General features: G+C 40.0%; 1 protein-coding gene across 1 annotated transcript in view; it reads right to left on the bottom strand.

The window, feature by feature from the left end:
* The window catches only part of LOC139741451 (metabotropic glutamate receptor 8-like), an 88,602-nt gene that overhangs the window by 5,945 nt on the left and 64,878 nt on the right, over nucleotides 1-17,779 (bottom strand). Inside the window, exon 3 of the mRNA XM_071652032.1 lies at nucleotides 12,233-12,548. Coding sequence (XP_071508133.1) covers nucleotides 12,233-12,548 — 316 coding nt within the window. The remainder of the gene's footprint in view (nucleotides 1-12,232; nucleotides 12,549-17,779) is intronic.

Genomic DNA, 17,779 nt, shown 5'->3' with positions numbered 1-17,779 from the left:
CTCCTACAGCGGGAAATGAGCAGTGACCTGACGATTTCTCCCTTAGGTCAGAGTATAGAGTATTGCCTGTAATGCATTAGTATTATTTTAATGTTGTCCATCCCGTTTCTTTCATTCACAATTTCTCTGTGGTCATTTCTTCCGTCGGATAAACGAGAACGTACATGCATTGATTGAAGTGAGTCGTGCTCGCGCAATTAATTTGCTGAAATCAATCCGAAATGATAATAATATGAGAAAGAGGAAGAAGCCGCCGGTACCATTTTCCTATTTGTCGGGGATTAAGATGTCACTGGTAAATATTGACGCAGAAGACTCGAGCATATTATTTTGCCTCACCCGAGCCGCCCACAGCTAGTCCGAGACTGGCTATCCCTGGGTCGTAGAAACCGATACAACGCAAGGTAAACTGACGCATGATGGAGTGCTGATGGTGAATCAGAATTTGGAGATGGCCGCCATTACTTTAGTAGTTTTGAAATACAAATATTAGTTGCATAGTTACAGAGTATATAAGAGAAAGTGAGATGAGAGAAAGGAAATAGAGGGAGGGAGAGAGGGTTACAGCTCGTTATTCCGAAGGTTCGTTATTCCAAAGGCTCTTTAGTCCGAAGATTCGTTATTCCGAAGGTTCGTTATTCCGAATTTCATTTTCGGATTAACGAATCTTCGGAATAACGAACCTTCGGAATAACGCCACAAATGTTCGGATTAACGAACCCTTTTTCATTTTCGCATTAACGAACCTCTAGGTATAGGGAATTTGTGTGTTTCGGATTAACGAACCTTCGGAATAGCAAACCTTCGGAATAACGAACAGCACCCGGAGAGAGAGAGAGAGAGGGAAGATGATGGGAAGAGAAATAATGACGAATAGAAAGAGAGATGTTATTCAAGAGTGTAACTTCATTTTGATCAAAACAAATTTGCATCCCCTGCTCCACTGGGTGACATTTGGCAAATTTCGTCAAAATCCGACACCATGCAAAATGCGTTTTAGAGCCTCAAGACTGTCAGGAAACACACATTGACACACGAAGCACCATGAACAACGGACCAAAGACGATCGCAGCAGCTCACTCGAGTCTATTGGCCCTATATAGTAAGCTTCGAATCTTGTGCGGCTATATACAACCCATAAGCACTATTACCACTGCTATTGCCACTCGTACTATATACCACCATACTATATAGCTACAGTGACAACGCGTCTTTCTCGTATCACCACCTTTTCGGCAAGAACGTGATAATACATTGGAGACAATGTCTAACAGTAAACACGCCTTCCTGTTTGGGCTGTTCATGGAAAGTTCTTTAAATCGCCATGATTCTGAGCGAGTTGAATCTTCGTGAGATGTGAACTTCGCATAATATTGTATATCTTTCTCTTCTGTTTGTCTTGTAAACATGAAATGAGATTTTATATATATATATATATACATATATATATATATGTATGTATATATATATATATATATATATATATATATATATATATATATATTTAGCATGTGGAATAAAATGAATTGAAAAAAATACAACAGACATTGCAAAATGCAGTATTGCTACGGATGGCTGTCACGGTAAAGATGAAAATACTACATGGCGGAGAGAGAGAGAGAGAGAGAGAGAGAGAGATGGGCTACAGACCGGTGTTACGACAGTAACGAGGACAGACTGACACTTAGACATAAAAAACACCCAAAAGCAAACAAACAAACAAACAACAAAATATTATAACATTTACTCACAAGGTACACGCAAAAGTGTTCATTGACATTTCCAAAGTAATGATTCGTGTTTATAGGATTTGATAACTTGTGACTATACTTTGAACATTGATTTTGGTCCATAACTTACACATTCACGAGTTATCCAGAGCTTTCATAACAACGCAATTCATTCTCTCTCTTCCATTTTGTTTTTGTTCTCTTTTTCTAAATATTACATTTCACATCCCTCAATCCATGCCTACAAGCTACATAGACCAACATACTCATGGTCACACAAAATTCTCTTGGGATTCTCGCAGTGAAATGCACAACGACACAGCGGAGAGGCTAGTCTCCCGTGGCGGCGTACTTGTTGGTTCAGAGCGTGACCTTCATAGGGCGAGGTGGAAGGAAGCACGCTTTAAAGATGTCGGTAAACAGATTGAAGTCATGCAAATCACACTGGCTGTCGACGAAAAGTTTGATTCTTGCTCTCGAGTGTGCACCTCTCCCTCTTTTGATTTTCATATTTCTCATCAAATCCTCCTCTTTTTGTTTCGACGGGGGGGGGGGGGGGGGGGGGGGTCGTAAACTTAGTACCGCGCATCAACAGCACAGATTCCTGTTGATCACATCATCATTATTAAGTCATGACAATGGTACCCGCTTACAGGGAAGTTAGATGACAAATAATGTTGTCTTGCAGGACTTACAAATACCCCCTTCCCCCGATGCCGTTATTCAAAACCGAGTTAACGGAAGTCTGCAGTACGAAAATTCGCCGATATGCCCCCTAAAATAACAATAATCATAACGGCAAGGCGATCACAGGGTAGTGTAGGATATGCACTTGGATGGTACAGTTTCACTTGAGATGGGGCTACAGGTTTCCAACGTTTTTAGATGATGATTTTTTGTTTGTTTGATAATGAGAAACCTCTTGTCAAGTATAAGAGAGAATAATTCCAAAAAGAATTTAAAGTTCATTTGAGGAAAATTGTTTTTGCAACGGCTGAGATGTCGAAAACAAAGCAATCCTTCAAAAAGGTGGGATCCATGTTTTATTATATGATCGCTTTGTTTTACTTTGTTTTTGGACATCTCAGCCATTTCCAAACCGATTTTCATCAAATGATCTTCGAAGTCCACTTAGAATTGTATGCTCTTTAACATCTCATAAAGTGGTTTCTAGGTATCCTGCAAAAAGCTAAAGGCTGAATCCTCACACCAACCAATATTATACCATCCCTTTAAATTTTCGTCTCCCATGCCCCCAACCTCTTTCTGAAAACGTACATACGCACACATGCCCACAAGCCCATACGTTTCACGCATCTTTTTTTCAACCATTTAAATAATACAAAGGCAATATCATAAATTGGCATACTGCTGTACAAAGTATAGATAATTTGGACAAAAGAACAAAAGAATTATACATACACATACCCACACATACACACACATGATTATACACTATGGGATACACTTGGATTCATACCCAAAGTACAACGTAATTCTCTCTCTGTTGGAATAGTCCCAATTTACTACTGTATCCGGCAACCGCAGTGTCGTGATCATAATGACAAGTCTCTAGAAACTTCAAGAAAACCTGACGAATGCATACATGTATTATTCCTCTTCTCTATCATGTTTAGCGCTGCAATGCTATGTTTCTTCTTTCTTTCTTTAAATCAACAACAATGCCAATTATGCTGATATACAACCTCGCAATATCAAACTTCATTACTTCAGTCAAAGGATCTTATTTCAGATGTTCTGAAGAATTCTGAAGAACTGTGTCCTCCTACTTGATAAAGGCTACTAGACAATATAGAACATTCTGTCTACGTGAATTAACAACCTTTTGGGAGCACTATTTACTCATAACTACAGAAAACTAGAAATGTCGCTGTATACCCCCGCCAAACAACATTTCATAAGCTTTGGTCAAAACAACATTTCATAAGCTTTGGTCAAAAACTGAGGAAGTAGTTAAATCCGCAAGATCTTTCCTTGATCTTCTGCCATTAATATGCCGTTACCATGGCAACGTACTTTCGGGTACTGTCGAAAAATGCGTCTTGCACATCTACAACCAAAGGCACACATCTGTACCAAGTTTCATGGAAATTGGGCAAAAACTGAGGAAGTAGTTTGCAACACAAAATTTTCCATCATTTTGGCTCATAATATGTGAGCTGTTACCATGGCAACATACTTTTTGTCACTGTCAAGAAATGTGTCATGCTGACCTATATCCTAAGACAAACATTCAATATGAATTCCATGAGAATTGGAAGAACACTGATGAAGCAGTTTTACCATGAAGCATTTTGCCCTATATTTTACAAATAACATGCCGTTACCATGGCAACGCACTTTTTGCCACTGCGGAAATATGTGTCTTGCACATTAACATATTCAGACGAACATCTGTACCTAATTTCATAAAAATTGATCAAAAACTGTGGGAGGAGTTCGCGACGCAAGATTTGTACCCATTTTTGCCCATAATATGCCGTTACCATGGCAACGTACTTTTGGGTACTGTCAAAAAATACGTCTTGCACATCTACAACCCAAGGCACAGATCTGTGCCAAGTTTTATGGGAATCGGTTGAAAACTGAGGAAGTAGTTCGCGACGCAAGATTTGCAACGGACCGACCGCCCGACCGACCGCCCGACCGACCGCCCGACCGACCGCCCGACCGCCCGACCGACCGCCCCGCCCGACCGCCCGACCGCCCGACCGCCCGACCGCCCGACCGCCCGACCGTCCGCTGATTCCTATATACCCCCTTCAAACTTCGTTTGGCGGGGGTATACCCCCTTCAAACTTCGTTTGGCGGGGGTATAACTAAGCTCTACCCCAGGTCTAAGGTATATAGCACAAACTTTAATACCCATATTCATCACTGAACACCAGTATAAGAGAATAATTCCTGACGTACAATACTCCCAGCGCTTGCAAGTATTGATATTTTCTGTGCGGGGGCGATGCTGATTTTAATGGTTATACAATGTATGGGTGAATAATGGTTTAGATGCAACACGGGATTATTAACGGGTTGCTGTGATTACTCCTGGGAGATAAACGTCGAGACTTTATTATCATCACTGTTTCGGCCAGACTTACGTTAGAGGGAAACCAATATTTGGCCCCTTGGCCTCGCTGGTAATAGAGCTACATATCTTTGCTCAGAATGATCGCCCAGCGGCCCATAAGTATATCTTGAGAAACGGGCAAAGCGATTATGAACTCTGATTAAATGTGATATTTTAGCCTACTAGCAGACTATCCATGGTACTACATAGTAATTGGGGTGAGGGGGGGGGGGGGGTGGGTGGTCTTTAGTATACAGAAGTGCCCCGCGGGATCTCAACTCCACGCTTACCCGAGGATCATTCGGGATTATAGAAATTATTAGAGCAAAGTGTTCTTTCGACCTGTGTATTACTGAAATGGAAGCAGCTTTTCTCCGTCCATCAATCTTGTTTGTGTACCCCAAACTTTTACTTCAGAGTTTTGTGAGGCTGGAGCTTAAAAATGTCTCCTTCTATTACAATGTTTATAACTGCACATCGAAACAAGAGAGCGTTGATGCGTAGAAACTATCCCGTATCACTAACTTTATCGATAAGTAATATTGGGGCAACGCTGGGTTTCACTCCAGATTGTCTGTACGTACTTTTAGGAAGAAGACGCTCTCTTTACCTACGATGGAACCTGCTACTAACTTATTAAAATCCACGTTGATTGAAAATGAGTATGCTCATCCTATTGCAAATAATCTCAGGGTTTCAGAATCCACTTTGATCGGTGAATGCTGTGGTGGATGATTTACGAATGACACGTGTGTTCTGCTCGAGGCGTTCCTAGAATGCAATGATGTCATTCAATAATGGCAAACTCACGAATGCTCGTCCTCTGGAGACCCACATAACACATTTCGCTACACTCTCCAGTCTGGCCAAATGTCTTAAACTTATCGGTTCAATGGCTCACTAGACCAAAAATAGTATTTAAGAGCCTCTATCCAACACTTATTTTCATCAAGTAGAAATGGCAGAGATATACAGAGAAAGACAGGTAGGTAGGTAGATAGGGAGACAGACAGATAGATATATAGATAGATAGATAGATAGATAGATAGATAGATAGATAGATAGATAGGGAGATAGATATAGATAGATAGATAGATAGAGATAGATAGATAGATAGATAGATAGATAGATACAGGAGGGGAGAGAGAGAAGGAGAGCAGAGAGGAGAGAGGGAGGAGGGGAATAGAGAGAGAGAGAGAGAGAGGGGGGGGGGAAGGAGGAGATAGAGTTTGCTAAGAACTAGAAATCTCAGACAACATCCTTCATCATTAAGCACAGAAAATGCTACTGCTCTCAGAGAAGTTTAGAATATAGAAATGAAACAGGTTGTTGGTATAGATGTCTAATTCGACATTCTAGGCATAATTATAATGGTGATTTGGCCATAATGCATTTTACTCGGCAGATCACATGACACGTCGATGAGCGGTGAAAGAATTACTGTTAAAGTAACAAATCTTATTTTGGCTTAAAAAAACAACCAAACAAACAAACAAACAAACGTACACATCGGCATGATACAATTGTAAACAAGTCATTTTGAAAAATTATGTACACTGTACAGTGGTCATCGCTTAATCGGGAGGGGTAGGGAGAGCGTGGTTAGTACGATAGGCCTATTGATCTCTCTCGATTTAGCGGTTACCATCACTGTGCAGTACATAATACTTTAGGCAAATGAAAAAAAAAAAAACTACATGCCATATATATCATGTATTGTAAATTGCTCTGGATTTAGGTCGTCTGCGTTGAGTCTGTATTAATCCGGCAATTTATTTCATGTTTACATTGTTGCATTATACAGCTATACATGAAATGTTGCTGATATCTCATCCATTCGAAGGCCGAACCAGCAGACCATGGCGTACTCTTAAATGGATAGGCGTACTATACGTTCTACACACATTCAAAGTCATAGCTGTAAGAACATTTACGCTATCAGGAAACAATTGAAGTTAGGTCCAAAATGTTCAAGGATGAAGGAAGCAGATTACCATCAAGCAGAAGAATTGAAGAAGGTTTTGACCCTTCTAGGAGTACTCGTCAAAGGTCGCTGTCACATGACCTTGTATGTTAATTTGAATTCACCACGTGACGCCGTTATTCATTCACTTGCTTCAGCACAGAGTGCGAATTTATGAAGCACAGTACCTAATTCAGTACTCTCTGTCGTGCATCAATGTTTTCTGCAATGTCGATAGGGTAATGACAGCGAAGACGCACGCAATGAGGGAATTTCGCAGGTTCGCAATTTTACTCTGCGTACCAAGGATTTACACTGCCATTGGGAATAGAACTGCGCTCTGATGACGGTCTCCGAGACCTCGCCGGTAGTCACGGGAGGGGGAAGAGAACGAGATGAATGCTTCGATCTTGCGGCCATGACGTCATTGCATCGCATTCATCAAGGTTAGTCCATCAGGCGGTACTCTATAACCCTATATATTCTCACCCGTGAAATAATTTCATTCTTCGTATAATCCGCATCATTTGGTGATTCTAGAGTGTCAGCATCTGAACGTTTTTATACGAGAACAAAAAAAAAGTAAAAAGAAAGCCCACTTTGTCTCTGAGTTGACTTATCTCAAGATGATAAACAAATAAAGTCAATTAAACAAAACAGTAAAAGTCTCATTTTAATAGGAAAAATAATGAGAAAGTCACGGAATTCAAACGCAATCATGGTTTCACAAAAATTCGCACAATCACTTATTTCAATCTGACAGGACGGTGATGCCATAACCACCACGTCATATCCATTCTAATCGGCGTGTACGATAAAAATAAGACATCGCTCATTTACTTTTTATCAATATTTCACCATTTGTAAACCCCTTTTAAGAGTCATTTAATCGCAAATTAGTTCGTTAAATTGACTTTGTATTTCATTTATGTATGAAAAAGAAAAATCTTTCTACTCCATAGTAAAAAATGTGAGATGAAGGATTTGTTTTGTTTTGTTCTGCTTTCTAGTTTTTTGTTCATTGCACGTCTATGCTGAAAATTTAATGACGGTTTGTATAGTCAATAACATGAAGAGAGACTTATGATGTTCAAGGCACTTAATATAGAAATACACAAGGGCACATGTACACACAACACCCTGTCAACAGCATGCATATCACAATTCATGTGTATTTAGTCAATCTGATTTCTATACTCTACAGTTTTAAAGTACCTACACCCGTCATTAGGGCAGTTGGAACCCGGGGGCTGGAACGCACCATGTATATAACACAAAGAACAAAACATCAGATAGGTTTGAGAATATGCCGTTCCACTGCGGCATGTGAAGATAGGTTGACTTGAAAGTTTGACACATTCATGCCTTGAAAGTCCGTATCATACAACATTGATGAAGTCTGACGTGTCTTTCACTACGAGGCAAGCTTTAACCCTAAAAAGACTGGGCTATTTTGGTAGCTCGAAAGACGGGGGGGGGGGGGGCCTCAAGGGCCCCCCCCCCCTAAGATCTCGGCCGTGGATCGCGCGATCGCCGCGGAACTTTGCACAATGGTAGTGTGCGATGTAATCTACAAGATCGTGTTTTTAAATTTTCCAAAATAGACTTCTTTTATTTTATTTTGATTAATTATGATAATTTATGCAAGAAATCAGAATCTTTCATCTAAATCAGTAAATAAAGTTCCAAAAGTGCTCATTTTTGGTATAATTAATCTTTGTGGCATTCTTAGCAAATGTACTTGAAAAAAAAATTCGGTATCAAAATTAATTTCTTATTTATTTTATTGTTTCATGAATTTCTTATGTATTTCTTTGTCTTTTCGACCTTTTGTTTTTGTTGTTTTTTGTAACAAAATTTGTCACAGACACTCTTTGAAGCATAATACTCCTAAAACAACTAATTTTAGCCATTGAGAGTAAAAATAAGCATATTTATATGAACCATGTGAAAAAACTCAATTTGCATTGACTTTGTACACAAAATCAAATTTTTTAGCCATATTTGGCCTCACGTGCATGTACAAAAAGTCATGTAACTTCAGAACCGTACCCCCAGGTGTCACAAATTTGGTGTCAAAATGTGCGGGAAACTCAAAAGAAAAAAGTCATGGAGCATCGCGGCGAGAGCATTGCGTGTTGCAGAGTAATCGTGCGAAATGTCGAGGGGGGGGGGGGGGCTCCGAGGCCCCCCCCCCCCCCCCAGTGCAGTTAGGGTTAAGATTACCTTGACTGATCTACATTAGATGTTGAATTGACATGCTGTAGAGGTGTGACGTCTTGAACAAGCTGTATATGCCCACGTGTCGCTAAAGATTGTATGGAAGCTCCCGCAGTGTATTTAAACCCTTGATGTCATCACAATGCAGGGGGTATGCATTCAACGGTCTGTTTATCACTGAACGTAAACACAGCTGCTGCGTCACGCATTATCGGTCAAGATCAGTTTCAACTACATGCATATGCTAACGAGGCTATACTTGGTGTATTCTGTGAAGTTCTTGTGACTGGATGATACTAAAATAACATCTTTTAAAGAAAATAACGAAATTACACATCATTTCGATACCATCAAGACCTAGTTTCCACTTGAAAATCATCAAGGCTATGCAATAACACTGCCTCGAACTTTCTCATTATGAGAATCCTGTATAAAGCACTGAGATTCGTCTCACGTATCGTATACTATATAGCATGTATAATAGTGCCAGCCGAAATCGCCGATAGATCATGCCGATGAACATCCATCCGCTCAAGTCTTGTATGCCCTTGAAATTGCAGTGCGATCACAAGGTCGTTTCCAAGTACTACTAACACCAATCATTTTTCCAAATCCAGCTGGAGAATTTTAAGCAGCCTGAGGCAAAATATACGTAAGTCTGCTTAATTTCATGGCAGCGATTAATTTGACCTAAAGAACATGGCTTTTGGCCATGTTGACAATTCAAGGAAACGTAATCAAGGAAATTGTACCCTATAATACTGACCAACTTCTGATCGAACTGGGATTACTTGGAAAACTCAGCAACAAAACGGGATGGTGGCACAAGAGTATGCTATCGGCATGATAGGCTTGGTTGTTTCAAGATTTCACCCGCGGAAGATAGTTTTCTTGATCGTCTGCATCTGACAAAAGTAATGTGAATCTGTTAGCTGTGTTTCGTGTCCTTTGGCAACTTAATCTTTCCCTAGCGCGCGTATTTAATCAACATGGCTCCACGATGGATTTAGATAGAATGCCACTAGCAGACATATTCTGTTGATATTTGATGGATATTCGCTAGAATTCGGGTATATCACAATCATTAAAATGAACAACATCGAAACATATTAATCGAAATCAAATATTATACGAGAAGAAATATGAACTATCTATCATTTTGCAACTGCCGCAAATTGACCGCCCCCTCCCCCTCCCCCCCCAAAAAAAATGGTCGAAGCAAATGAAAGCTTTGTGACTTTTGAACTGATGGATAGGACTTGAATGAAACCGCTGCACTTTTACCTTTATCTAGGCCTCGAAAAATGTATCGCTTCTACTGCTTTTAATTCATTGTGACAACACACACATCCGAAAAAGTTTCAACATTGCAGTATCTAACTCGTCTGAAGGGTTCACTACAGGACATGTCTTCTAGCTGAACCTGACGTTGTCATCGCGATACTTATTTACGAGTCTTCACGGTAGATTGAAATTGTTTATATCCGACGATACACAATCATTCTTTGGGTCAGCATTATACGAAAAACAAAGTGATGCAAGTTCACGGGAAGGGGTATTTTATCAAGAGTTTTATCAGTGATTTTCACCGAAAAATTTCTCTCAGCCAGTCAGATGCAAGGATTTCAGTAGCCAAAAACAGCTGTCATGCTGTAGCTGACAAGTTTCATGAAACGCTGCCTAGAACCCTCTGGACTGTATGATGAAACGTTCCAACAGCAAACACGAAGACGCATAATGGTACTCTCTCTCTCTCTCTGCACTATACTATATCGATAACTTGTTTGAAAGTAATATCGATAACCTGTTTGAATGGCATGGCATGTACAAGCAGCTTGCTTGAAAGAATAATCATGAAGATTTAGACCCTCGGGCAGCTGTGCCGCGTCATGGGTCATTATGCACCTTGAACGCATGCTGTGAAAAAGCTACGAAACGTGGTGTAAGTCGTTTAACGACACGGCGTTTAAGACACGGCGAAGTCTGCATAATTTCACCATTGTAACGCAGCAAAGTAACAAATGTAGAACCACGTTTGGTCTTTTTTCGTCAACCCTATGAAATCAATATATCATTGCTTGTAGATATTGCTAGGATGTAGATCAAAATGTTTGTGGTACCAGGCACATAATTATCGTGGAGTTGGGAAGTAGGTTGCCACGTGTATTTTGGATCTTGGATATTTCTTGAGGAGCTATACGAAGCATGTGTGAAATCCTGGAAGTTGCCACTATCTCGTAGCGATGAATAATCATTGGAAATTCCTTGATTAAAAAGGTTATCACGCTTGCCATAAAATGTCGTTTGTTTCTTGCTCCATTTCAAATGATTCATGATTTTGGAATCCACTCACAACTGTTCACACTATCTTGCAAACAGACAATCAAACAAGCAAGCAAGCATACGAAGAAACACCTACAGCAAAAACTTCACCTCCTTGATGAAGGTAAATACTACTACTACTACTACTACTACTACTACAACTACTAATAATAATTTTAAGACATGTAAAAATAATGATGATTATAATAATGATAATGATAATAATGATAATAATAACAATAATAATAATAATAATAATAATAATAATAATAACAATAATAATAATCATAATCATAATAATAATCATAATAATGATAATGATAATAATAATAATAATAATAATAATAACAATAATAATAATCATAATCATAATAATAATCATAATCATAATAATAATCATAATAATGATAATGATAATGATAATAATAATAATAATAATAATAGTAATGTCTTCTTTACCCAGGCCAATTTCTTCAGGGATGTCACTGTTCTGCCAGAGGGCCCTGTCATTATTATTACCCTGGCGTTGCCAGGTATACCCATTTATATACTTGGGTCGAGAAGGACGTGGTGGGTAAAACATCTTGCCCAAGAACGTAAGCACTGGACGGGAATCGAACTCGGGTCCTCAGATTTTAAGTCAAGAGTCTTATCCCCCATGCCAGAGCGCCACCAAATAATAAACCGAAAACGGTTGATATCTTAAAGATACAGTAATTATCCCCTGCAGCAATGAACGTTCTATTGCCTAGATGTCTACTACTACTATATTATGGCGAACCAGTGTTGACTCCTAGTCTTTCTTCTCGGTCACGATCCCAGAAATCACGGAACGCCACTTTCGAAGCATGTGAGGGGAAATAAAAAAGCAACATCATAAGAGCAAGCGAAAGTTAAATCAAGCCTCACCCCGGGCCCGTGGCTTCAGCAACAAACCGGAGACAATCTCGTCGTAGTCGTTGTCGTCCCCGTTGCTGACGTCGGAGGGAAACTTGAGGGTGGTCGCGAGGCAGATTCCCTGCTCCTTGAGGAGCCGCGTCAGCTCCTCCACAGCTCGCATGGCGTAGTTCGACCTGTCGTGCACGATCGAGGCGTACGTCCAGTTGAAGTGACGCAAGAGGTGCAGCATGGCCAGAGCCTGGTGACGGTCCGGGGGAACGGTCCGAAAGAGGTACGGGAAGCGGTCCTTGTTGCTCAGATCATTGATCGTCGCCCAGTAAGTCACCTGATCGGCAGGGGGGGGGGGATCAAAAAAAAAAGCATATTAAACATTTCACATATTCATGAAGCACACGACTGTAAAGCGTAAGCTGGTCTATTAACTTATCACAATCTATACAATTTTTTAATCCACTGAGGTCCTGGTATGAAAATATTCCGTTCAATCAATAATGAATTCCTATCACTGAAATTCAGTTTGAGTACATTTGTACATACTGTAGCTGCTTTGACCGTGAAGCCTATGGCAAGCTAGCCCTAGTGGTTTTTTTTTTCAAAATAAAGGTATGCGTACAATTTGTAACAATAAACTTGTCTTTTAGACGTACTTGTATTTTATACATATCCATGAGCGTCCCATGATACATGGCAGTGTGCAAGATCTGGGCCCTGTTTTATCAAAAGATATAATCGATTATAAATTTCCTTACCATACAGGCTGCTATAGACTTATGATAGAAAGCAATTGAAATCATAAATCTTCATAAAACAGGATAAAACAGGGCCCTGGGCTCCATTTTATAAAAGATTATAGGATAGCAACTGTTATTATTACGATTTACGAATTTATGGACGTTGTGTCTGAATGCTCTCATATCAATACGTCGTATATGGATACAAAGACTACTCGATGTGAATGGTCTCATATCGATGAAGTCCTACAATAATATATCCTTACGATGTATGGATATGAAATAACTTGGTGTGTCTGAAAGTGGAGGAATACACTCGTATATGTTAGTACTTCATACATTCCAACTATTAAAGCGCTGAAAGAGCAAACTTGTGGAATACAATTATACGTTTATTGGTGGAGCAGCTGTTTCAAGACTCGTGATATATCGACACACACATACACACATACACACACACGCCAAGTCTCTCTCTCCCCTCTCACTCTCTCCAAAAGAGAAGAAATTAAGTTTAAACACATCAACAGACTCCTTCACCTTGACGATGCTCTTGACACTGACCTTTACACATAAACTATGAGAAATAATGAATTCCTTCACTTTCGGTGAGTCGAGTCTTCATATCTTTTCGTCAACACTATCCCTCACCCACCCATCCCCCCCCCCCAAAAAAAAGAGAGCAGCAAGTGTTTTCTACCGAAGATCAACACTTGTGATTTACAACCGAGAAAAAGATACGCCACTCTTGAGAAACAACGCGTGATTCCTGGACGTCTTCGAGTCTGTGATATCAAGTTTCTTCTACAGCTTATAGCACATATAATGTGTTCACGGAGCTACATGGTATCTCCACGGTGTGTTTACAACTAGCTTAGTGTGTCCACACGAGAAGAGAACAATTTACATAGAACGTATACAATTTTGAGAAGGATTCGGGGCTGAATGAGTACTTAACTACTTATGAAACGTGTGACAGGAGACAAAACAACAACTACAATGTATCAGTAAAGAGGCGGCAACCCAGAAACTGCTTTTCTGTTCTAATTTGCCTAATCGTTTTATTTAGAGTTCATGCATGCGAGGCCATAATCATGATAGGCTACGCAACAAACGTTTCCTGACAATTAAAAAATAAATAAATAAACACACACCGTGCAATAAGGAGGATTTCACATCTACAACCAGACGATATACGCCAGATCAATGAGATTCAAAAGCGGGAGTTCCAACTGGCTATGATTATTCAAACAGCTGTCAGTTTTCTACGGATGGACAAGGAATTCAACCACAACAACAACAACAACAACAACAACAACAACAACACGCTGCCAGTGCTGTATGGTTCGCAGTCAACGTGGTGGTGTGATGCAGATTCTTTAAGGTCTATATTCGCGTTTTTGTAATTCATTGTGCAAAGAAAAAACAACAAGACTGTCAGACATGATTGTCATCTTTCTGACTCTCGCTGTGGTAGCCGCAGTAATTGTACATTAACATTTCGATTAGGATTATCCGTCGGTTGAGAATGATAAGGGCGTTAAGTTGTCACTAAACCCCTATGTGTTCGAGACAACTTAAAGCCCTTCTCATTCTCAACAGACGTATCTTGGCTTGTTTACTATAAAGCGTGATGTCAAATCATAGACGATGCCATACAATACAATATAGATACCTATTATAGCGCTCTTTCATCGAGTAAATATGTATCACAGTGCTTCACAGAATTATATCAAACTTACATTTAACAGTACTGACCAAGGAGATAGGAAAAATACAAGAGACGAGGGTAAAACGTATGTATCTCCCATCTCATGCAAGAGTAACAGGAACAAACAGTCCTCTCCCATTTCCCGCTGCTGTCAATCACCAACAATAATATATCCCAATCAGTGCTGATTTTTGCTATGTCTGACTCCTTCTTTCGTTTCTGCTTCAATCAGATTACCCACTGTGAGCGGCTTCTTGACTATTATGCTCAAGAGGGTTCTTTTTTTTTCTTTTTCGTATTCTAACTTATTTAATCTAGGTCTTTGTGCTTCTTTTTTTTTTGTCTGATATACCTCACATCCACTTCTTAGGCTAAAAAGATGATGACGTCACACATCTAAAAGATCTTGCTCCCTTTAGGCCAAAAATGATATCCCCGTAACCATTTCAGACGGCCAAGTCTAGTGATTGTCGGCGGTGATCACTCTCGCGAGCGAACGTAAGGCTCCCTCGGGCAGATTACCATACACACGGATGGATATCATGCCTAATACGGAGAGGGGATAAGGGAATTCTTTCCATAAATCCATTCAGACCATTACGACAAAATCTGTTATTGATATTTTATACACTGTCTGCTTCATGCCTTGTCAAACGTGCTTATATAAGATATGATACACTTTTCTTCTTATATATCCATTCTGGCGACATGGCGCTCTTTACATAATGCACATTAATTTTGACTGTACGACGAACTCAGCGCTGACCACTCATTACATTACGTATATAGCTCACTCGAAAGAGGATTTCAGTTGCTGTATACTAAAGTGATTGGCAGAGTTTCGCATTTGCTGTTGTGCAGATGTGTAGGAGAAGAACACAAGCTGAATTGAATATGTGACAACTGTAATGGCGAAAATATTCGCAATGTATGATGTCTGACTTTTCCCCCCTCAAAATCGCCTTCTCTTGACTGTAGTGCAAGCACTTTATTTCAGGGTGTATATGGTATTAACTGCGATACAATTACGCTCTTCCTAATAGGTTGAACACACATTTTTAATCAGGGGTTGCGAAACCGAGGATACATCCCACCTCCCATACTTTGGCTAAAAAAATAAAAAACAAAACAAGACAAAAACCTAATCAAAAACAATCCGACATCTCATGGATAATCATGACTTTCGAGGCTTCCGCTAGAGATTCTTTCAATGTGGGGAAAAAAGGAGGCATTGACCATTAAAGGACAAGTTCACCTTCATAGACATGTGGGTTGAGTGAATGCAGCAATATCAGTAGAACACATCAATGAGAGTTAGAGGAAAATCGGACAATCCGTTCAAAAGTTATGAATTTTTGAAGTTTCTGCTCAGTCACGGCTGGATGAGAAGACTATATAGCTTGTGATGTCATATGAGTACAACTATATAAAGAAAGTATAAAGAAAATTCAAGATACTCTCACTTTTCTCACATAATAAAAGAACACTCGACTTCTCTCTTTCAGAAGTCAGGGGGAATAATATTACCCCTAACATGATTCAGTAACAAGTCGAAGAAATGTGCACTTTATTAAACAAGGCAATCGCCAAATTGTGTCTCGCCCATTCGCGTACAAGGAATTAATATTTTTTATAACTCCCAGAAGTTAATTGACCTGTTTATGACCTTTGACCTTGTGGTGACCTTCAACACCCTAAGGGACATTTACCATCCAAGTTTGGTCACAAACGGACAAAGGGATCAAAAGTAATGAGCCATAATCGAAACGTGCCATAAAAACTTAACATTGGTCCCTAAAAATTTGTTGACCCCTTTCTGTGACCTTTGACCTTGTGATGACCTTTAACTCCCCAAGGGACATCTACCGTCCAAGTTTGGTCACAAACGGACATAGGGATCAAAAGTTATGAGCCACAATCAAAACGCGCCCTAAAAACATAACATTGGGCCCTAAAAGTTTGTTGACCCCTGTCTGTGACCTTTGACCTTGTGACGACCTTCACCTCCCCAAGGGACATCTTCCATCCAAGTTTGGTCACAAACGGACAAAGGGATCAAAAGTTATGAGCCATAAACGAAATGCGCCCTAAAAACTTAACATTGGGCCATAAAAGTTCGTTGACCCCTGTCTGTAACCTTTGACCTTGTGGTTACCTTCAACTTCCCAAGAGACATCTACCATCACCCAAGTTTGATTGCCATTGTAGCAACATGTGCCGAGTTACGTGTGATAAGAGAGTCTTGCAAGCAAACTTTAACGTATGACCTCAAATGACCTTTGACCTTATCATGTGACTTCTTACTGCACCATAACATGAAGGTACCCCCAGTGCATCCATCACCCAAGTTTAATTGCCATTGTAGCAACATGTGTCGAGTTGCATGTGATAAGAGAGTCTTGCAAGTAAACTTTAACGTATGACCTCAAATGACCTTTGACCTTATCCTGTGACCTCCAACGGCACCATAACATGAAGGTGCCCCCAGAGCATCTATGACCCAAGTTAGGTTGTAATCCAAGCAACTTATGTGAAGTTATTTGTCAAAAGAGAGTCTTGCAGGAAAACTTTAACATAGAAAAGAGAGTCTTGCACATACTCTTTAATATATGACCTCAAATGACCTTTGACATCATCACATGACCTCTGACAACACCATAACATGAAGATACCCCTAGTGCTTCTATCACCCAAGTGTGGCTGCCATTGCTGTAACAGTTGCCAAGTTATGCATCATAAGAGAGTCTTGCAGGTAAACTTTAACATTTGTGACGGACGACGGACGACGGAAGACGGACGGACGACGGACGGACGACGGACGGACGACGGACGGACGCCATTTGGATCCCTTAGTCTCGCCTTCACCTCCGGTGGGCGAGACAAAAAGTCCAGTTTTGTGAAATTCTCTTTTTATTTTCCTTATATCGTTGTACGCATGTGACATCATACACTGTAGTAGCCTTCTCCTCCAGCAGTGATTGCACAGATATTTTGAAAATTAATAACTTTTGAATGGATTGTCGGATTTTCCCCAAACTTTCACTGATATGTTCTACTAATATTGTAGCCTTCACTCAATCCACATGTATATGAAGGTGCACTTGTCCTTTAAACCAA

This window comes from Diadema antillarum, unplaced genomic scaffold, assembly GCF_040938485.1.
Source record: "Diadema antillarum isolate AM-2024a unplaced genomic scaffold, OU_Dant_1.0 seq00000931_RagTag, whole genome shotgun sequence".
NCBI lineage: Eukaryota > Metazoa > Echinodermata > Echinoidea > Diadematoida > Diadematidae > Diadema > Diadema antillarum.
Note: the sequence above shows the minus strand (reverse complement) of the source record. Positions and strands in the feature narration are given on the sequence as shown.